This window comes from Leptidea sinapis, chromosome 16, assembly GCF_905404315.1.
Source record: "Leptidea sinapis chromosome 16, ilLepSina1.1, whole genome shotgun sequence".
In the NCBI taxonomy this organism is placed as follows: domain Eukaryota; kingdom Metazoa; phylum Arthropoda; class Insecta; order Lepidoptera; family Pieridae; genus Leptidea; species Leptidea sinapis.
This window is the reverse complement of record NC_066280.1, coordinates 10,869,013-10,893,081: the sequence shown is the minus strand read 5'-3', so window position 1 is coordinate 10,893,081 and position 24,069 is coordinate 10,869,013. Positions and strand designations below refer to the sequence as shown.

The following is a 24,069-nucleotide window of genomic DNA, read 5'->3' as shown; positions in this document are numbered from 1 at the left end:
TTTCGTGTTTGTTATCACAAGAACATGTTTTATAAACAGATTGCGAGGGCGTGTCTTAACAGTTTTGTTAAATAATCGTTATTTATGCAACTGTTGTGTAATAAGGGGTATTAAAACACGAATGTGGATTTTAAATCAGGTGCAGATGACGGACTGTTTTGCTAACATGTTTTGTTTAAAAAATTGGCGCTTCGGACAGTGGCTTCACACAATGATTTAATTGATAACTAAGTAAGTAGTTATGGTTATGAAATAGATAATAGAGGGGGTGACAACTAACCAACAGCTCCGGCGACATGTGGCGCCGCCATAGAGGTGCCATTCATAAGCTGTGAGTTACGGAGTGTGAACCTGGAAGTACAAATATATCACTTAATATGTATAATATTAATATAGTGATGTTGTATTTAACTTAAGAATTAAAAAAAAATCCTAGTGGTGTGAAAATTTATAAGAATTAAATTAGGTTAGGTACCAGGAAAATTGTTAGCCTATAGTATTTTGTAGGAAAACAAAATACTCTATGAATAAACTCTATTCTTTGTATTGTGCCTGAACTGATGGCGAACGTCATCTGTCAAAATGTATTTGAAGTTGTCATTGTGTACCTACGTCAATGTCTGTGACACGATTGGAGTTAGTTATTACTGTCCATCAGTAGAGCGCTCATTTAGAAGTCGCATTCGTCTTCAAGCTAGCGCCCGCGCCGGTTGTGCGCACTGATCGACTTAAAACAACATGGCGGATACCTACCAATACCGTGACGCCCGATTTTAATTCCGTTCCAAACGGTGTTGTTTGCATATATTGCCGTGTAATGCAAATTTAATACCACCATCTAAACTTTCATATATGCTTAAAATGTATAAAACTTGTATGTTCCTGTTGACAAGCTTGCATAAGCAAGTGTTTCATGGGCCGAATGCGCTAAATTCGCGGCGAGTTGAACACACCCAGGTACTCATTCCAAGTCAATCACATCTGCTTGTAGTTCACGAACCAGCGATAATCAGTGATTGCCGCAGATCAGAATGCCAAGTGCTCTGCGGTACTAGTGTTTATTTCTTGAAAATTCACAAATAAAATTTGAAAAAAAAAAATATTAACGATGCGGAACTCGAACCCACGACCTCTCGCGTTCTGCCACAAAATTGTTTAGATTTGCAAGAGCGACATCTCAAATCAATCTCCTAATATGCAAGTACTGGGGTTGAGCAGGTTATACAAACAAGATTTTATGAAGATACGTCACTCGAACGGTTAGCTCAGTTGGAAGAGCACTCGCACGGAACGCGAGAGGTCGCGGGTTCGAGTCCCGCATCAGTCATAATATTTTGTTTTCAAATTTTATTTGTCTATTAATCCCAGAAGTTATCACTTTAAAAACATAACAATTAATTGATTAGATTGCAAGAGCGACATCTAAAGTCAATCTCCTAATATGCAAATACTGTGATTGAGCAGGTTATCAACTGTAAAGTAGATCCTGTAGATGAAGCCACAACCTGAGAATTGAACAAACCATACAAGATTTTATGACGATACGTCACTTTAAAGGTTAGCTCAGTTGGCAGATCACTCGCACGGAACGCATGATGTCGAGGGTTCAAGTCCCCAGTCCCAAAATTTTGTTTTCAAATATTATTTGTGTATCCTAGATGTGAGGTTTGCCCATGCTTTAAATCCTCTATTAAAGATTCTGAAACAGTTAGCTTATTGCCAATATTAAAACCCCCAATGTTCTAATAACCATTACATCATCCAAAATAGTGTTGTAATGTTGTACTGAATTTCATAACAACACTCCTATGTTTATTTTTATCCCTTCATGCGCAAAGAGTTTCAACAGACAGCCACATTCTTACTGCTCGATGCGTGGTATCTGTATGAATTTCAAAAAAAGAACATTTTCGTTTACGCGCGTTCCACACTACCAGAAAACATCGCGCGCCGTAAAAAAAAAGTAGGTTATTCGAATCCCCGCCATTTTTCTTCACTCATTTTAAACGCTGCAAAAGAACATTATATTCGAGTGAATTTTAATTATTGCACTATACAAAATGTAAATTACTACTAAAATTAATAATTCTTTCATTAATACTTAGTTAATCAGTAATGAATGATATTAGGTTACTACTAGGTTAGCTTTTAACTTAACTTTAATGTTAGCAGTAAGCTAACTGTTTCAGAATCTTTTATAGAGGATTCATATTCTGGGTGTAGATAAAGTTTTGTATGCAACTGTTGATAATTAGGTATTATAACACTCATGTGATACTATTATCATCATAATCCACATTAGTGTTTTAATACCCCTTATTACAGATATATTATAAACTAGCTGACCCGGCAAACGTTGTTTTGCCATATAAAGTATAATTCACGCGATAGTTTTATAAGTAATAAAATATTGCCTGTACATCATTTTGTTCTATTGTCAATAGTTTTTGCAGCCCACGCAAAAATAGGTTTTCGATTTTACACCTTGTGTTACAAAATAGCAATTTTATTACGGATCCCTAATTTTGAAAAAAAAAAAAAAAAGCCTATAGCCTTCCTCGATAAATGGACTACCCAACACTGAAAGAATCATTCAAATCGGACCAGTAGTACCAGAGATTAGCGCGTTCAAACAAACAAACACTGCAGCTTTATAATATTAAGTATAGATTAATATTAATGTACCTGGCGACGGACGCTACCGCCCCACCAGGCGCGCATAGAGCAATACCAGCGGCACCGTCGGGGCAGGGTCCTCGCGAGCTCCAGCTGTAAGCACCAGGCGGACAGCGAGCACGCATCGAGTACGCGGCCGACATCATTTCCGCAGACACGTACGCGCCTACACCTGGATACATACAATAACAGTCGGAAACGCCTTCGAATGAAAAGGGGTGTGGTTACAAAATATTTTTTTTTAATGAAAATAAGGTACGAGACGAGCCGGACGTTCAGCTGATGGTAACTAAAATTCTGAGCGGCACTACAACATATTATAACATATTGACACACTGTTATACAAATTATCTTGCCCCATACTTGGCATAGCCTGTACTATGGGTACAAGACAACGATATATTTAATACAATATACTTACTTTAACATACATAAATACATATAAACATCCATGACTCCGAAACATACATTCATAATTATACATATAAATAAAATTGGAGTGTCTATTTGTAATATTGATATATACACACCAAAATATTTTTTTTTTACAATTTTTGTCTGTCTGTCTGTTTGTTCCGGCTAATCTCTGAAATGGTTGGACCGACTTTTGACGGGACTTTTATTGGCAGGTAGCTGATGTAATAAGGAGTAACTTAGGCTACGTTTATTTAAAAAAAAAAATATTTTAGAACAATAAAGTAATATTGCAATATCCAAGAAAACTCTTAAAGTAATTTATATGGGAAATCAACGTTTGCCGGGTAAGCTAGTTCATCATATAAATGATTGCACCTACCGGAATTCGAACCCGGAACCTCTAGCTCAGTAGGCAGGATCACTAACCACTGGGCTACTGGTCTATAGGGGTCGTCGTCATAAGATGTTAAGTCTCATTAGCCCAGTAATTTCAGTTAACAGCTTTATGTCGAACAGCGTCGTAAAACAGATTTGAGGACGACGCGACTCGACGTCCGTCGCGAACTTGCTTTGGAGTTAACATTTCTAGTGCCCTTTGACGACCCCTATAGCCCAGTGGTTAGTGACCCTGCCTACTGAGCTTGAGATCCCGGGTTCGAATCCCGGTAGGCGCAATCATTTATATGATGAATATGCATGTTTGTTTCCGAGTAATGGATGTTTTTTTGTATTTATGTATGTTTACGCACTGTATTGAAATGAAATGAAATGATTTATTTGTATAAATCGTGGTAACATAGTTGTTAACAATTAATTGGTGTACAGCACAATTCGCCAATATATCGGCATACAAATATTTGATTGTCAATATTGGAATATTATATTTAATTTATACTTAGACATCATTAATACACATTACATAGCTTTAATTCAATAATATAATATAAAATAAACATTAGTTTGCCTCTTTACCTCTTATTACCTCTCAAAAAATTACATTAGAATACTATTATTTTTGGCTAAAGAATTCTTTTAAACTATAAAAGCATTTATCTATTAGCCATAATTTTAATTTTTTATGCATTAATGTTTTAGGCATCTCTCTAATATTCTTTGGAAGGTGGTTAAAGACCCTAATACACATAACATTCGCGTTATTTTGATGAAGCGCTGTTCTACAGTATGGCATCAGAAGTAATCCTAATATGGAATAGTCCTTTGCTGGTTTAAAAAGTTCACCATGTTTTTAATGAACATACAAATTTCTAATATATATAGACCAGTAAGCGTTAACAGACGGTGCTTTTTGAGTAATGGTCTACATGATTCTAGAGGACTGACATTGCATAAAGCTCTTATACATTTTTTTTGTGCCAGAAAAACATTTGAAATATTAGTAGAGTTTCCCCATAGTATTAACCCGTACCGTAAAACTGCGCAATATAACCGTGGTATGCAGTAAGTGCAGCATTAAAGGATACAGTTTGTCTGAGCCTTCTTAAAGCGAAAACGAACTTATTTATTTTGCCTGCCACTGTATCACATTGAGCTTTCCAGTTACAATTGCAATCTAATATAAGGCCTAAAAATTTTATTGTGTTTGTTTCTTTAATTGTTTGGTCACTGTGTGTATCTATATATACATCTATATATTTATATTTAGTTTCATTTCATATATTTCATATGTCTTGTACCCAAAGTACAGATTATGCTTAGTTTGGGGCAAGATAATTTGTGAAAGATGTGTCAATATTATATTATTCATTATCACCCGGAAACTAACGCAACTAATAAATATCCAATCAGATTGGATTGTGTTTTACGTCTTCATCCTTTCACTGGACGATTGGAAAGCAACAACGGAAATCTCTGTTACGAGACAAGTGTGGTATGTGATCGGCTCAAGCCGATTCTGCTTCGATGTATTTGTGAAAAAGAATTGGTGGCAGTTTTCGCAAATAAAGATTATTACTATTACAATTTTACAAATATGTAATAAGCAAGATGTGTTGTGTCTGGATGTAGTACCGATGAGCACAGGGTGCGCGATATCAGGCGGTGCACCCACGGTGCCAAGGGCTGGTCCATGGTTCCCACCGGAAACTACCCACGAGGAGCCGTAGCCGCGGACTACAGCCCCGATCATGTCGCCGACGCGTCTGACACAAACAGAATAACTCATTAGACCAACTTATGGTACTATCTTTTTTAAGTTGTATGGATAACACACCTTACCATGTTCTAAGATCGAAAGATCGGTGAGACTCCTACCAACAGAATCATCCGAATCTCACATCACTTATTGAAAGTCAAAAACTACCACCCATTCCAAAAAGAATGCTTCAGACCTGAGAATAATGGGCGCAACAAAGTTAGCGGGGTTTTTTTTCATCAAAAAATATAAAGTTTACAAAGTAATATTATAGAATTGAACTTATTATTTAATAGCCTCAGGGCGGTCGCTCCATTCCCAATCTGTGGCCCCTCTCTCTCATTTTTTATATAAGAGAGGGCAAACGGGCAAGAGGTTCACGGGATGGGGAGAGGTGATGCAACTGCCCATGGACACCGCAACATCAAGTGTCAAGAGAGGCGTTGCCGGCCTTTAAGGTATGGGAGTATGGTCTTTTCTTGAAGGTCCCTAAGTCGTATCGGTTCGGGAAAACCCGAGCCGGAAATTTATTGCACAAAGTGGCCGTGCGAGACAAGAAATTTCTTTAAAAAACGCCCGGTTGTGGAATACCAGACGTCAACGTGATGCGGGGTATCTATTCTCCGTATCGCTATCGGAACGTCATAGCTGTAATGTTTTTTTTCCATTGACCATAGCTCGAGAGAGTGAGAACGCGGGTATGCACCCCACTTGTCGACAGCGAGGGTAGAAGCCGAACGATAGTGCGGTACATTTCATGTTCATTAAATCATACTCAATGTAGTCTTTCAGTACTAAACATCACAATCATTTTTAAACATAGAAATATCTGACGCCGTATACAACAAAGTTTACACAATCCATTAAAGGCATTTTAATGCATGACAAAAGATGTTTATCTGAAAGCACCTTTGCTATCAAATTCCCGAGACTGACAACAGTCTTTAAAATCTCTTGGTGTGAAATCAATAATCATATTTTCAGAGGAATAACTAGGCGGTTACATTACAGCACTACATCAATTATTTTTATATTGATTATCTAAAAACAACAATAATTAGTTTTTTTACTAACATAAAAAGAAAAACTCCAGTCTTAACTGAGTCTCCACTGTAGGTATTCAGTGATCAAAAATTCGTATGACAGACGTTAAAATTATGGATGAAAGATCTTCTAACTAACTATAGTTTGGCTATTTCAACTTGATGATCATACGGTCATTGGAAGGATTTAACCTCAGCCGTGAAATATTTTGGCAATTTATTATGGATGAAAGTTGATTTTTCTGAGAGATAAACTTTTTAATGTAAATAAAATTGTAATAGTTCTGAAGTGTTAAATATTTATGTAATATAAATTGTGACTTTTGTGTACGGTAGTGCAATAAATGAATATTGTAATTATTCCCTAACCATTCCAAAATATTCAAAAATGCAGAGTTCAATTTTTAAATTCTGTCGGCACTTTCGGAGTGCAAATGGTATTTTTTTAGAGATAATTTGAGAACATGGCCTATTATTTATCCTCTCTTTTGGAAGCACAATTGACAGTGTTTATGGGCATCATTTACATTATATTATAGCAAGATATTTTGAGATTATAGCTACACAAAAAAATTATAAAAAATTGTTAAGATTAACTCACCCTGCATTAGACCAATGAGCATGTTCCCCGTAGCTCATATTAATCACATCAATCTTCATAGTTTTGGATAGTTCCATCACCTTGATACAGGCCCTCACCAAAGCTGTGCCTGTCTCCATAGAGCCAAGTCTGCTATCCCCAATAGTTAGGGAGACTATCTGAGCGCCTGGGGCTACTCCATTCTTATCTGGCTCTTCTGCAAAGTAGCCTGCTGCAATTGCTGCTACATGGGTGCCATGTGTAGCTGAAATGTATTCTAATTAAATACTAACTCACTCGAAATGTTATATTTTATTTTTAATTTGTAATTTATAATTGGCAAAAAAATATTCAACAACCTAGCATAACTTCAATTAGATTCTATCTAGTTTGTCAATATTATAAATATACTAGCTGACCCAGCAAACGTTGTATTGCCTGTTGATCGTAGATGGGTGAAAATTTGTAGTTGTATGTATTTTTAATGCGAACTTTTAATCAAACAAATTTAAAAAAAAATGTAATAAAAAATTAAAAAATAAAATTCGTGTGGACCCTTAACATTTAGGGGGATGAAAAATAGATGTCCGATTCTCAGAACTACCCAATATGCACTCAAAATTTCATGAGAGTTTAAAGTTTAACACCATGACACGAGAATTTTATATATAAGATTAAGTCAAAGTCAAAGAAACTTTATTCAAACGGGTTTAGACTAAGAGCTTTTGAATCGTGACTTCAAATATTTCTTTTAAATTACTGAATTTACCATATGTTCGTAAACGTAACGTAAAGTTGAACTTGTAAGAAAATATAAGAGACTCAATGGCCATTCTTTTTCAATCAAATAGAATAATTACTTTTAATATTGAAGGATAGACATGGAATTTCACATAAATAACAATAAACTTGAAATTCTCAAATATATAAGACAGATGTAGACAATAACTTACAGCACATTCCAACAACTTCCAGTGTGTTTCCATCATCATGAACATTAATACTGACTGTCATCTCATCCAATGGTGTCAGATGTGTGTGCTCATGGGTCACACTATATTCACCTAGTAGTTTACAAGAGGAGAGATCACCAGTTTCTGTTATATCGATACAAGCTCTGTTGAAATTTTAAATTGATTAGAATCCACACAGAGTAAGCTTTAGGGATAAAACTGTCAATTATGGGTTAGAGGTTATCCTTGTTCATGATGACCAGTTGTATTAATTTCCAAAATATATCATCCAATTGGTTTGAGTTCATCATCAGCTGGAATATCTCCACTGCTGGACAAAAGCCTTCCCTCATGCAACATATTCTGACGGTCTTGAGCAGATCATTGGTCCATCTTGTGGTGGGCCTACCATTCGAGAACTTTTCTGCCTCACGGGCCATCTTTTCATCGAGCAGAACATTCGTATATCAGTGACTTTGGCTCTCCTACGGGTCTCTTTATTTGGTTTGACTTATTTACATAATATTAATTTAATTTAAATTTATTTACATAATGGAATTTTGTAAGTATTTCCTATTTAGTATGTATTTTGTTTTAGAAATTGTTTTACATGTTAATTTAACACAGATATATTATTGCATACATGCAAACATTTTTCTGATGAAAATATACCAATTTTACCTAGAAATGGCCTGTTTCCAAGTAATACAAATTAAAATACAGGCAAAGATACACGCCACTTTAAAAGAATATTTAAAAAATATTGCGGGTGTACAAAGTACACATGTCAGAAATGAAACCTGCATTGTGCATGAACCTCTAAACTGCATAATATGAAGTCCTGGTACATGTTGCTAGTATGACACATGATTTCAACCACTATGAAAGATGTTACTATCACCAATACCATATTTATGTTCTCCTGGTGTCTATGTAGGAATATGGTGTGCGCTTGACCTCAGAATATATGAAGGTATACTCAAGTCATACATAAGACAATCTCTTCTTAAACTATGACCACCTGGTACCAAAACACTATAATGCTTCCTATCTAAATTCTCCCATGTTAAATTTTATGAAATTATGTGTCGGTCTCTTTTTACTGTCTCACTTTTTCGTTTCATCGACTTTCAAATCACAACAATGCTAAAGAAGTTTTCAGTTCAAAAAGGAAATATAAATAAAAATAGTCCTTGTTATAAAATTCATATTGCTTAAGGCTATTTAGTGAGATACAATATACAAGGCCAATGAGCCTGTAATGTATAATATAATTACCTCCACACTGTACCATCATGAAACAGCACACAATCATATGTTGGCCCAAAGTCAGTGTACTTTTTTTCGGCCATTTGTAAAACTTCCACTCTAGCTTCTAACTCTTCTTTCATCAATTTATCTTCATTACTTAGGTTTGAACTTTTTGATACTGTCAAGAAAATAATACAAGTTTATTTGATTGCGCTCTTTAACATGCAAAGCAACACACACATTTGCCTACAGTTATTTTTTTTATGTATGTACACCGATTACTCTGGGATTTATGATCCGTTTTACGTAATTATTTTTTTATTTGATGCGAAATAGATGCCATTTGATCCCATAAAAATTTTACATAGTTTGGCCCAGTAGTTTTTCATTTTATGAACAATTATATATACATTTTCGTCTACCTGGATGACATAATTGTTTTCTGTGTACGACTTTTTTTGGAGATTTCATTCAAGTTGATTATATATTATTATTAACTGACACTAAAACGTAAAAAATAAACTTCGTTTAAAAAAACCGACTTCAAAAACTGAAAAGTATAAAATAGCTAAAAATTTAATTTATACCTCTTATGCAAACCTTTATATTCATATTGAAGGATTGGCGAACAGACTTAGTTCTGCAGCATACGCGGTTAAAAAGATTAGACAATTAACTTACATAGATACGGCGCGACTAGTATACTTTAGTTATTTCCATAGTATTATGTCCTATGGTATATTGCTATGGGGCAACGCTGCCGATATTAATACAATATTTGTGCTGCAGAAGAGGGCTATTCGCGCTATTTATAACCTAGGTCCTAAAGAATCATTGAGAGCAAAATTTAAAGAAATTAACATCTTGAATGTTGCTTCTCAATATATTCTTGATAATGTAATGTATGTTCATAGGCACATAAGTGAATTTGACAGAAACTGTCATAACCATAATGTTAACACCAGGAACAGACATAAACTGATGATGCCTACTACTCGGCTAAGTCGAGTTAGTAAGTCTTTTGTGGGGCGATGTATATGCTTTTACAACAAGATCCCAGAAAATGTTCAAAACAAAAGTATAACGTTATTCAAAAGAATTGTTAAAAAACGTTTGTGTGGTAAAGGTTACTATAACATAAATGACTTTCTTAATGATACCACAGATTGGGAATGGAGTGACCGCCGTCAGGCTATTAAATAATAAGTTTAATTGTACAATATTACTTTGTAAACATATTTATTCGATGAAAAAAAAAGCCCGCTGAGTTTGTTGCGCCCATTCTTCTCAGGTCTGAGGCATTCATTTTGGAATGGGTGGTAGTTTTTGACTTTCAATAAGACATCACTATGTCACATCCTATTTTGAATAAAAATATTTGAATTTTAATTGAATTTACCTTTAATATTAATAAAATACTATTATTTGTATGTGCTACATATTGATAGCTTTGAAGTCGGTGGTCTGGAATCCATATTTTGCTAAGGATATAGAATTGTTGGAAAGGGTACAGAGGCGAGCCACTAAGTTGCCTAGGTAACTGAAAAATCTTATATATGAACAAAGACTTACAAAGCTTGCACTCAGAACCCTCAAAAGTAGGCAAGAAAGAGGCGATCTAATTGAAACATACAAAATACTAAATAATTATTATAATGTCCCAAATTTTGAGAGCATGTTTCCAAGGAAGAGCAATCCTAGACTAAGGGGACATGATATGAAGCTTGAATATTTCCACAGTTTTGTAGTATGTGGATGAAAACTCCTTGAAATCCGCACTGTGGAGGACCGCCACACATCCAGATGGTGGAGATGATATCATAATTTGAGGCGTATCGTGCGAAGGTGTAATTTGACGGCAGGAATTAGGTGAGCAGCTCCTCGAAACACTCCTCATGATAAATGCAGTAGAAGACACACAATGAAGTGACTTCTCTATGCAATGCCTAGTGAGTCAGCTGTTCACAGAGCACTGGGTCTCTTATAATTTTAACTGCTCTATGTTGCCCGCGGTCTAATGGATCGAGCTGATACTGGGGTGCGCCAGACCAGAGATGACAGCAATACTCTATATGGGGCAGGACCTGCGCTTTGTATTGAAGTATTGCGGTGCTATAATTATGACATCCAGTTTCTTTGAAGCCAATTTGGTTTTACCCTCCAGGTGACTGCGGAATTGGCTCGAGATATCAAGACCCAGTATTCCAATACTACTCGAGACTGTTAGGGAAGTCTTTTCGTTGTCGTGAAGAATTATATTGGAACATCAGCAACATAAAGTTGGTAAACTAGGTGACCTGGTTATCATAAAGCTTCAATCTGAAGAAAGCAGAGTTTACCTAATTAAAAGCGAGTCTGTACCATACTTTCTCTCATCCATTACATGGAACCAAGGATCTTTTAACATATTTCAGATATTTGATATCCTCATAATTATCTGAACAATATATAGATTACCAGCTGACCCGGCAGACTTCATACTGCCTCAATCAATAAATAAAATACCTAAACTTTTGTATAAAATAAACTTAAAACAAAATACAATACTTAGTACAGTATTTTGATAAATCTCGTAGGGTTCAGCCTGTGTTGCAAACAAGTGTAAGCGGAAAAAATGTAATTATTTACGACATCACATTAGAAACCTCAACTTAATGGATGTTATTATACATATAAACCTAACTCTTGAATCAGTCTATCTATTTAAAAAAAACCGCATCATAATCCATTGCATAGTTTTAAAGATTTAAGCACACATAGGGATATAGGGGCAGAGAAAGCGACTTTGTTTTATACTATGCAGTGATAAAAGACAATAATAAATATAAAAACTATATTACACAACTGAGGAAATGAAAATACAAAAGGGTGGTGTAGACGACTGACACACATCATAATGATTTTTATAGGATTCATATATAAGTTCTCCTATATGCACATTGAATATTATTGATTCAAAAACACTACAGCTGAGCAAGATTTATGATAGTATAAATGGTTGTTGATTTCTCAATTTAAATATAAATTTTCACAATTGACAAGATCCAGATAATCAGGATGTCACTGATTTGATCAGAATTTTGTAAAAGTATGAATTAAACATTTATTTTTGGATAAGTACATAAATACATACTATGATCATTAAAATATTGAGATAAATTATATTCAAATTCAAATATTTTTATTCAAAATAGGATTTAAAATCACTTATTGAACGTCAACAACAACCACCCATTCAAAAGAGAATGCCTCAGACCTGAGAAGAATGTGCGCAAGAAACTCAGCGGGCTTTTTTTTTTAAATATAAAATATGGATTACAATGTGATATAGTACATTAAACATTTATGATTAAAGAGCCTGAGGGTGTTTGCTTTATCAGTATTTATCCCAGTCCGTGGTGTCATTAAGAAAATTGTTTATGCTATAGTACACATTTGTTTTGTACATTTTCTGGGATCATATTGTAGAAGCATATACATCGCTCAACAAAAGACTTACTAACTCGACCCAATTTTTATTGTTTATTATTAGATTATATTCAAACTTGCAGTCTTTTGCTCTTCCAGATTCCCAGTTAATAAGTCATTTTTATTTTATTTGAAGCATTTTTAATGATTTCTCTAATATGCATTGACTTAGCAATAGTACATACTTTCATAAATAATTTTAAATATTTTTTCACATATTCAAGAAAAGATACATCATGATTACATGATGATCTCTCACTATATAATTCATAGAACTGTTGTCTGGTCCTATGAATACCAGCTGTTGTCCAGTTGTTAAATGACAAGAGACTACCAGAGTTGACTGTCCTTAAAAGAAAAACTTACCTAAAATTCCTAACAAAACAGTTTGAATTTAATTCCAATGGTGTATTTATATCTTTTCAGGCAAATTATTTTTAAGTTTTTCACTGCTAAAACGAATGACAAACAACCCGAGTTGACTGTCCTTTAAAGAAAAACTTACCTATAATTCCTAACATAGCAGTCTGAATTGAATTCCAATGGAATATTTAATGTTTTAAAACGAATGTTATAAATTAAAAAACAAGATTGCTCCTTGACTCCAATTGATATATCATTCTTCATCAGCTCAGGTAGCGGAGCACACAATAGTGTGTCCGCAACAAACATATATTTTCCTTGCTTATATACAACTATGAACTCCCAGCATCATGCGCTGCAGTCGGGCAGGCATCGCATCTAACGGCTTAATACTAAGACCTATAAATATTAGTTAACTATTGACTTAATATATCAATGTATGTCCTTACCGACTTCTGTTTCAAAAGTGTGTAGCTGTTTGTTAGCTTCAGCGAATGCTACTTTATGGCCCACATCCCACAAGTGTTCCTTCCTATATTCCTGTATTCTTTCTTTGACCTTTGTGGGGTATAACGAAAAGGGATATAATACTCCCACTCTCCATTCGCCAGTTGGGTTGTTCCATGATTCTGGTAACTGTAGATAGTTTCACCATCATTAATTTTTATTTAATTTTTTGTTATTTTTTTTATGAAAATAAGGGACGAGACGAGCAGGACGTCCAGCTGATGGTAATTGATACGCCCTATCCATTACAATGCAGTGCCGCTCAGGATTGTTGAAAAACCCCAAAAATTCTGAGCGGCACTACAACTGCGCTCGTCAGCTTGAAACATAAGATGTTAAGTCTCATTTGCCCAGTAATTTCACTAGCTACAGCGCCCTTCAGACTGAAACACAGTTATGCTTCCACATTACTGCTTCACGGTAGAAATAGGCGCCGTTGTGGTACCCATAATCTAGCCGCATCCTGTGCAAAGGAGCCTCCCACTGGTATATATATTAAAAAATTATGTTCTGCAAATTAATTAAAAATTCAAGACATCAATAAATGTTCACATTTTATAACTCTTAGAATTTTAGCGTAGTAGATATACCTAGGTATGTATAGTTGCACCATAGCAACAGGATCCATGACATTGAGAAGTGAACAGCTGAGTCTAATATAATGTCAATGACCCTCCAACCCAAGTTCGGTATAGTATATTATAAACAATAAACTAAGTTAAAGAAATAAGTAAATAGTACAGAATATAACTTACTTGCAATTTACGGCCTGTTAATCCTGTGATATATCCATCCGTTAGCTTTTTAATAACAGTGCTCGTATCTACATCCCCACAGCCACTGCAGTCGAACCTTTCTATTACTTTTGTTTTCCCAGTGCTTGTCACCTGAATAGTTTTAGTTCAGTAATGAGACGAAATTCAAACCAAAATAGGTGGTTTCAAGAAAATCATGACAAATCAATTTTTACCGTAAGACCTGATGCTGCTGGGTCGACACCAGAGTCAAATATGGCAATAATGGTATCTCTTCCATCATACTTTGGATATTTATTTAAGAAGGAGACAACTCCGGTTTCTTTTTTTGGCATTAATCCCCAAACAGGAAATTCACAATCGATCGGCACGTCTGCCATATTTGATGACCCGATTTCTTGTGCTGTGTGCAAAGGCCAAAGACCAAATACGTCAAAAGTCAATTCTCATTACACAGATATTTTATTACTATATTTTTTTATTCATATATATAGGTATAGATCTAATATCTAGATTATTTATAATTTAAATAGATGTTTAAATAATATCATCTTGATTATAAAAATATTTGCGGTAGATTAGATTAAATGTTGTTCACTAATTTTTCAATTTCAACAAAAAGAGAAAAGACTCGTCAGTTCGCCACTTGAGTGCATTGCGCATCGAGCATGGTTATCGACCACACTTTATTGGTATTTGGTGTTACTGATTTATCTTTTGACTGACACCAAATATTTCTTAAGGAATAAACATTGAAAAAATACAAATTACCTTTTTAGTATCATCCTAAATTAATATATTATAAAATTAAAACTTATAATAGTAAAATACTGAAAATATTTGACTGAGTGAAAATATTTAGTTGAAAAGCTAAATTAAGAAAAAAAAAAATACCTGTCACTGTCACGTTGCTAACAGGGAGACTAGAAGTAAAAGTATTTTTCCGAAAAAATCGCATTTGAATTTTGTAATAATTATTGAACAGAATGTGGTACGAAGTTCTCCCAGCTTTTTTCATAATAACAGCTGGCATGGGTTTACCGGGATGGGGACTTTATCACATTCACAATTTAACTTTAGGAAATGTAAGTATCACTTGACTTTGATATCTTGTTGATTATATCACTAGCAGCTACTGCAGATAATTAATAACTTTCCCAGTTTCATCTGGGAAATTTATTAATCAGTTGTAAAACAAAACAAAATCGTAAATTTTGCATTTAACGTTATCTTCGTATGCTTTTCTTCGGAATATAATGGGTGTTATTATTTTTAGCATCATCGCAGAGGCCTTCATACCTTTTGGGAACGAAGGCAATACCAAAGAGATATGAGGCTCACTGGAAATCCTTACGTTGTTAATGTAAGATTTAATTTAATAATTAGAATAGTGCATGTTATACTTATTAGTTTATATTGGCCCACTAGGGCTTGTAAAAATTTAAGAAACAAAATAATTTGACAGACCCACAGTTTGTCATAATCATAAAATATACGCGAAAAATAATGGATAGATCTCCAACGTAGTTTTTCAAAAACAAACTAGATGTTCAGTGGATCAAGTGTATAATTGTGAGCAAGTAAGATATTCCAGTTTGTGTTTTGGTGAAGAGCACAGAACAGTGTCGGTTCTATGCATGTGTTCAACATTATCAAGCAACATCTAAAATGTTATGTTAGCTGAGGTTGCTAGGCAATTATTTCACCACATTGTGTAACATCTAATATCTATACACCACAACAGCATGCATTCACCTTGTTCTATTTAACTTACTTTATAGTTTGGTGACTTTTGTATGGTTGGTGTCAATTTTATTGAGTACTAGCTGACACGACAGGTGTTGTTCTGTTAATAAACGATGCGAGAGATATGGTAAATGCATGGGTGAGTGCATGGGTGGGATCGTGACACAACAAACTATATATGTAAACCTTCCTTGAGCTTCAACAAATCTTAAAAAAGATTTCATTGTAGATCGGTCAAATAGTCAAGGAGTTATTAGGGAACATACAAACATACATTTTCTTTTATATATTTTATTGAGTACATAAAATAAAACAGGGAATGAACTTATTTTAAATTTGTCACATACTATTTGAAAAATTTGAATCACATGAAAATATTTAACATTATCAAAATAATTTACTTTTGTTTAAAAAGTATTTAATCACTTTATTTCAATAGATTGTTAATGAAAATATATTTACCTGCAACATTTAACTAAATCAAAAATTTATTAGGTATTATGTCTGATATTATTCTATCGTAATCCGGAGCCAAAGTCCCAACCATACTGTAACTTTAGATTTTTGTTTCATTGACATTCACAAATTTTGACTTAACATGTATTTCTCTATTTACAATATTATGTCTCTGCTTGGTGAGTAATGAGAGGCATCCTCTAACTTCTCTTGTTTTTTATCCGCCATCACTCTTAGCCAAAATTTGTGCTCACATCTTCTCATTTAGAGAGTGTGGCCCGAATCTAATCAATATTTAAACAAATGCCCAGTTCATTTACATTGTAGTTGATTGATACATAATAGAATATGTTTATATTTCTATACTGAGTTTGTCTTTCTGCTTTATCCATAGTATGCTCCTTTCCTTGGCTCTCTGCTTTTTTCTTAATCTTAATGTGGAGTTCATTTCTTTTCATAATTTCAGTTAAAGGACAAAATTTTTTCCACCCAGTAGATCTCTCTCTCAATTCTCTTATCAGTTGCTTTGGACATTTTGTGATACAAATTGTAAATCCAAGTGATATTTATAATATATATATAATTTTTTAAGGTACTTACTCAAACTTCTGATGGCACTGGAGACCTCGAGGAGAGTCCTCAGTGACCAAATGAGTGTTTTAGTATGGTATTAAATATTTAATTTTTTTACAATATTAACACAATCTTACACAAATTATCTTGCCCCAAAATAGGCACAGCCTGTACTATGGGTGCAAGACAACGATATATTTAATACAATATACTTACTTAAACATACAAATACAAATAAATATCCATGACTTGGAAACAAACATTCATATTCATCATATGAATGATTGAATCTACTGGGATTTTAACCCCATAAAGCAGTAGATAGGGTCGCTAACCACTGGGCTATAAGAGTCATTGTCATTGTCTGTTACCTACAGTATATGCCTTGTTTGAGGCTATATATTTAATGTGTAAGTATGTCAATTATTTTTTTCCTATTAGTACATGTCAAGTTTAATTTCAAAAAACTGTATTTCTTTTATATGTTTCTCTTTGTTTCAGGGCTTAGAGAAAATTCCCGATTGAAAAATTAAGTCATTGGATTTGATATACATGATACCAACATTAGTTATTGTATTATGAAATATATAGATTAAATGTTACCTACTGTTAGATATTTATTTATATTTCTTTTTTCTGATACATTATAAAAATCACATTTGAATACACATACATAGTAATGCTGAGTAAGTATAATAACAGTGTGAAGACAAGTTTTGTTGACAGTGACAGTTGGACAGGGTGAAGATGTCTGTAAAAAGCAATGTCTCCGTAGCATTGACACATTTCAGCTGCAGCTGATGACAAGTTAGGCCATTACTCTGCCCGATGTTGTTATTTGAAATTTATTCTTAGAATCTTAGTTTGTTTCTTTTAAAGTTTTGTAACGGTTTTCTAATTCATTTTACAGTAATTATTTAGGCATTAACTTATTTGTGATTTTTTAGTAGGTGGTATAAAAATTTGTTAATTGTTAAAAAAAATACCCTTTTGATCTTATTTCCTAAAATATAATAATAATGTTGTATCTTTATTTCTCATCAATAACCAAAATTCGATACAATGTAAGGTGAAATACACTGGGGACACAAGTTTTGTCACCAGGATTCCAATTTTACACTACAACTTAAAAGCTGTCATAAAAGAAATTGTTAGGAAACTTTGGTTAAAATATCTGAAGGTATTTTATATAATATAGTGGCACAGTGTCAGAAAGTGTATTATTGTATATTATAGACAAGGGGTGGGGGAATAGTGGAAAATAAAATTAATACACACATAGTATGTCAGGGAGTTATTACAATGTTAACATGTGAGTGTGAGTACATAATTATGTGTTTATAAATCCCTACTATCTTATATGTATATACAATTCTTGTGTCCTAGTGTTTGTTACCAAACTCCTCCGAAACGGCTAAACCGGTTTGTATGAAATTTTGTGTGCACATCGGAAATTTTGTAATATAATAATTATTGTAGTACGATAAATTTATGTACGATATATTTGGTAGGTCTGAGAATCGGTCACCATCTATTTCTTATACTCCAAAAATATAATAATTGATTTTTCTAAATATTTTTTATCACAATACAAAGTTTGCTGGGTCAGCTAATAATATTATAAATTTTAATGTAGTTTGTTAGTTACGCTTTCACGCCTAAACTACCGAACGGGTTTTGATGAACTTTAGCACAGAGATAGACTAAGACAAATAAATGGAGGGGTTGAAATAGGGCAGTTTGTATAGAAATTCGTCACTTTCAAAAATAAAACTATTTAACTTTGACCTGCATGGGGATCAAATTGAAGATTAAAATTCACAGGGAAATACTTTTAAAGAGACTGTCCACAATGACAAGGGATATGCGCTGTATCAGAAGAGCGCTGCCAGCAGCGGAAAGAGCAGTTTGTATGTAAATTATTTGAAAAATATCCTAAAAGATAAAAAAAAAATGCCCAAAGTAACTATTCATTGGTGATGAAGTCGCGGGTAAATTACTTTATAAAATAGTGTATTTAATGTTATATAATAGCTAATTGCGTTACATAAAGTAATCACTTTTTTTGGTTTGACAAAAAGATATGGAATTTATTATTTAAATTAGCAATTACGACATTTTCAATGTAATTTAACTTTTGCTGTGCGTCGTCACTTTGACTCAAAGCAGCTACATAGCGTCTTAAATCGTTTACTGATGATAAGGACTGAGTGTTTGACAAAATCGGAGTTGACTCATCTTCGTCTTCTGCAACATAACTCAGGGAATCTTTTTGTGTGTCATTCACATCTTCAATAAGATCTTTATTGAATTTAGTATGGTGCTACATTGTCATCAATGGAAGAACATCCAGGGGAACCCTGCAGTATCACGGGTTCTTCCTCTTGCAACAGCTTGTCCCTGCTTTCTTGAAACAATTTTGTATGGTTTAAGGCTTAAGTGACACCAATGCCGCTGCAATGTTTAAAATCGCATCAGGCACAGTCAAGGAATAGTGTTTTTGAATAAGAAAAGAAGCTCAACAGTATAATAATCGACATGTGTTCAGGGTGCTAAGTTGCTAACGCCAAAGAATATGTAACTAGGTAATAGTACAACACTACTAACAGGACGACGACTGCACTGCGACAAGTGCACGAGAATGGTCGTTCCTCGACTCAGGTCCCGGTTTGTAAATTGTACTGTCACAGAAAACGAAAGAATGCTGCTAAATGATGTCCTGATCGCTGATCTTCGGAGTCAAGGGTCGTTTGCTATCAGGGTCTTTCATTTCTTTAAGATATCGGTGTATTAGTCTTATCCTATTCCTATAACCTTGTTTAAGGAACTTTAATTACCGGAATTAAAGTCGCTTATTTCAAGGTAGATACGTACAAGGTAAATACAATTTGATGTTAAAAATTTAACAAAAAAATTCAATATAAAAAAACCGACATCTAATATTAAAAAGTATACTTATAACAAAAGGACAACCGACTTCAAAAACACTATTCCAAAAAAATATCAAAATAATTGCATACTTTTATACAGTGTGATTAATTAATCTAATTCTAGTTACGTTACCTATTGTTATCTCTCGCCTCTCACCTCCTCACGTCACGCGTGCGACTCAAGCACATCTCACCTATAACTATGTAGTTATGTAGTAACAAACCTATCTTGGATGACACCGACTCCAAAAATTACAATAATCGTAACTAGAATAAGATTTATTATTTAGATTGTATAGAATACGCATATAGTTTAATACTTTTTAGTGCATCTTATATCTATGTTTTGGAATCGTGTTTTTGAAGTCGGTTGTCCTTTTTACTAGTATCTAGCCTAGTTACAAACCTTGGCTGACACCACAGTACATATGCTAGAATAAAATGTAAGAAAAGAAGCTCAACAGTATAATAATCGACATGTGTTCAGGGTGCTAAGTTGCTAACGCCAAAGAATATGTAACTAGGTAATAGTACAACGCTACTAACAGGACGACGACTGCACTGCGACACGTGCACGAGAATGGTCGTTCCTTGACTCGGGTCCCGGCTTGTATTGTACTATCACAGAAAACGAAAGAATGCTACTAATGATGTCCTGATCGCTGATCTTCGGGGTTACTGCTTTAGAGACTGAGCGATTGGCGATTAAATAAAACAACTGCTTGACTATGAGGAATATGTGGAAGATATATGGAAGATATGATTTTTTAAAAAGTTTTACGATATATATACAAAATCCTTAAAATTAGTTACCCAATTACAATCGTTACTTAAAAATATTTACAAGTTCAGAAAATACACAGCAATACTAAAGCTTACATTTTAACCAATAGTAAAACGTTTCATTTGCTAAGAATTGAGAATAATATTATGTGTTCTATCTCGCTCTAAAACTAATGCTATCGCAGTTTGTGTAAACTCGCGTCGAAGCTCGATCATACGATGTCAATGAGCATTCCGCACCTACGCTATTGCTCATTGATTAAAATTGCATGAATAGCGATCGACCCCCGACGCTTCACTCGTCAGTCGAGTCCGCTCGGCCCTGCTGTGCGGTTGTATAACGCGGAGCATATGACTGATCACGTGAGTATATCTGCGATCGTCGAGAGAAAGTACGATGCTTGAAACTTCAATGTAATGACTAAACTGGTGATCTGTATGATTCTATGAGTTGATGTACAGCATTATGAAATGGTTCTTATCAGAGCTAATATTACGTTATACAAAATAAAATGTTCTTATCAGAGCTAATACTACGTTATATAAAATAAAATGTTCTTGTCAGAACGAATCTTTCGGCATACGCTTATTACAGTTATTATGCACGATTACTATTTCTACGATCTATAATGCTACGTTACAAGTTAGATATTAGACATTTGTGTTAATTGATATTATTGGTTGTAGGTACAGCTACACTGCCAAAAGATAATATTAAGTCCTCCATTTAGTGGAAATACATAATGATAATAAATTTAAGCAAGAATATGCGTATTGAATTGCAAAATCATCTATCTGGAGAAATATTTTCTAAGTAACTCATTGACCTTGGTAATTGCAAATTCGGTTTTTGTATGTTTACTTTCAAGTATCATTAAAAGTAGGTACTCTGTGACTGAAACATCAAACAATAATGGAGCTCATTCTACCTAAACGTCGTTCATTATATTAGCTGCTAAAAACAAGGATGTAAATGAAATAAACTTATAAATTAAATTGCCGATGAAAGACATAACTACAAAACAGTTGATTGCGCAACTTAGCAAGATGTCGTCAACTATCCAACAGAATTTTTAAACTCATTGAATTTTCCGGGATTGCCACCCCATAACCTTCAATTAAATAGGATCGATAGTCATAATCTCTCGTTGGAGAGTAGTAAGGTATATTCTTTGGTCATAATCTTACAAAATACTAACCCACCGCGTCTTTGCAACGGCACAGGGCTATCCGTGAAAAATACGTAACAATGTACCTGGTTAATCGAAGCAATAAGGTAGGAGAAGTGATGATTGCCTGCATCCCAATGACATAAGAAAACACAAGGAGGGTCTATGTGTATATAGAACCTCCTTATAGCAATATTTAAGGTATGATACGAATTATTTAAATTTTTAAGTCATTATACGAGGGCAGCACTGAAAATTTCGGGAATCAAGGAAGTGACACAACATTACTATTTAAAAATGTTTTTATTGCTTTTCGAAGTATTCTCCGCCAAGTTTGACACATTTTTCCATACGATGGAACCAATCAATGAAGGAACTATACCATTCGGAAGTTGGGGTCTCCAAAATGGCCAAACGGCGGATACTCTAATAATTCTATGTTTTCTTGCTCTAAAAACTCTTTTGTTCTGTGCGCGGTGTGAGAACTCGCATTGTCGTGATGGAGGATGATGCGGCGGTTACAGTTCTCTTTACGGAGTTCAGAAACGACCTGTGGCAAACAAATGCTAGCATACCATTCTGCATTAATCGTTCTTTGTCCCTCAAGAGGAATAGTCGCAACATGGCTGGTTTTGGAGACAACGCGCCATATATATAGTTGATGAACTATCGATAAATCAATAATTATAAATATTTATATATATGGCGCGTTTTCGACCGGAGGCACCGGTTGACCTGAAGTGATGCTGTGAAAACGTTCTCTCCGCCCTCTTTCTCGAAAACGGTTCACCGTATAAGAAAATTTTTGAAACAAAAATTTGTAGAGAATTTTGTATTCTACAATATTGACAATAAATACAAAAAACCCATAGGAAATGAGATATTTACAAAAAAAGCGCAAAAACCGATTTTTTTGACCTTGAAATTTAATAGTTGCGTACACCCTACCTATATGTAGGTTTTGTGACAACTTTTAGGGTGTCAACTCAATATACAAGTATTTACAGACTTTCAGCTGGGTATCTCGAATTCCGAGATTCTTACCTAATTTAAGCATGACTGGACTATAATTATCTTTATTACAATTTTAATAAGTAATGCCAACGTCGCGGGAAGTTAAAATGCAAATGTTAATAATGGACACAATGCTAAAAATAACTGAAGTGTGAACGGATAATCCCTTGGTAACAAAGTAAATTACTGTAACAAGTAGGTAAAGATGTTTTCAGATTACAACTGTCAAGTGTCAGTATTGACGATTGACAGTCAGTCGTCTGTCCAAGTATTCTGTCATCTGTCTGTGCGTATCTCAATTGTCAATCAATAGTAAATAAACAGAATCGAAAACATTGAAAGGAATCGCCGTTTTTTGAAATTTGAATACCTATCCTCTGTGTTAATATAATATCAATGTTATATTTACTGACTTAACATTGTGCAAAGCTTAGATTTAAATTGAAATATTTATTTTATTACCTAGATAAAAACTTATAACTGGCTCGTTAATAATATTATATTTTTTATGATATTCTATTCGTATGTTCCTCCACTTTTAAATGTTAAAGCATGGTTTTTACTATTGGCCACATCTAAAAAGGTATTGATATCGTTATAAATCGTATGGGTTTATCTTACACCATGGATAATTGTTTTCTTGATATAGCTATAGAATTCCTATCAGTAGCATTCCATGGTATTCTATACTATGCTAATGTTTATCCAAGAAGTATATTTGAGACTAGAAGAAAATATAGCATAGTTGTATATCGCTGCATCCACCCAGAAGTTGTACAATACATTGATATGTGCTTAAAGAGCATCACTGATTGTTGGAAAGCTGGCCAACTAAATAAGATCGAGTTTGCTATAACCAACAACACCTATGAACCAATTGTAAAGTTTGTATTTGATTTAGACAAAATTAACATTCAAGAGGACAAGAGTGATACTTACCTTATTCAGGCAGAACAAAACATGCGCACTTTCTGTCTCAGTATGTCTACTCTTTGTGATAAATTCAATGAATTACCAGATAATACCAGTTTTAAGATACTGTTACACACAACTGAGTCTGTGGCTGTGTCAGTTGCATCAAATCCTGGCCTAGAGCAGTTCCCCTTGATTGAGGTTGAAGTCGAAAAAGAATTTGAACAGATACATCCAATGAAGAGGTTTACAATTGGCAAATATTGTTTAGATACATATGTAGAGATAAGGGAGTAAGTAGGTTATCAATGAATAAAAATC

At 34.1% G+C, this 24,069-nt stretch overlaps 2 protein-coding genes and 2 long non-coding RNA genes across 4 annotated transcripts in view; 2 read left to right on the top strand and 2 right to left on the bottom strand.

The window, feature by feature from the left end:
* The window catches only part of LOC126968664 (tripeptidyl-peptidase 2), a 46,593-nt gene extending 32,019 nt beyond the window's left edge, over window positions 1–14,574 (bottom strand). The window contains exons 1-9 of the mRNA XM_050813695.1: window positions 14,381–14,574; window positions 14,166–14,297; window positions 13,353–13,539; window positions 9,100–9,250; window positions 7,822–7,985; window positions 6,890–7,133; window positions 5,122–5,252; window positions 2,686–2,848; window positions 281–351 (exon numbers count right to left, since the gene is read on the bottom strand). Of these exons, the coding sequence (XP_050669652.1) occupies window positions 281–351; window positions 2,686–2,848; window positions 5,122–5,252; window positions 6,890–7,133; window positions 7,822–7,985; window positions 9,100–9,250; window positions 13,353–13,539; window positions 14,166–14,297; window positions 14,381–14,545 (1,408 nt within the window). The 5' untranslated portion in view covers window positions 14,546–14,574. The remainder of the gene's footprint in view (window positions 1–280; window positions 352–2,685; window positions 2,849–5,121; window positions 5,253–6,889; window positions 7,134–7,821; window positions 7,986–9,099; window positions 9,251–13,352; window positions 13,540–14,165; window positions 14,298–14,380) is intronic.
* The window catches only part of LOC126968781 (uncharacterized), a 181,222-nt gene that overhangs the window by 41,087 nt on the left and 116,066 nt on the right, over window positions 1–24,069 (bottom strand). The gene's annotated exons all lie outside the window — the stretch shown is intronic.
* On the top strand, window positions 14,764–17,560 carry LOC126968772 (uncharacterized). Its single transcript, XR_007730276.1, has 2 exons — window positions 14,764–15,250; window positions 17,442–17,560. It is a non-coding gene; the product is annotated as an uncharacterized LOC126968772 (long non-coding RNA).
* On the top strand, window positions 23,289–24,060 carry LOC126968749 (mitotic spindle assembly checkpoint protein MAD2B). Its single transcript, XM_050813860.1, has one exon. It carries the CDS (start codon window positions 23,443–23,445, stop codon window positions 24,043–24,045), a length of 603 nt encoding a protein of 200 aa, XP_050669817.1. The 5' UTR covers window positions 23,289–23,442; the 3' UTR covers window positions 24,046–24,060.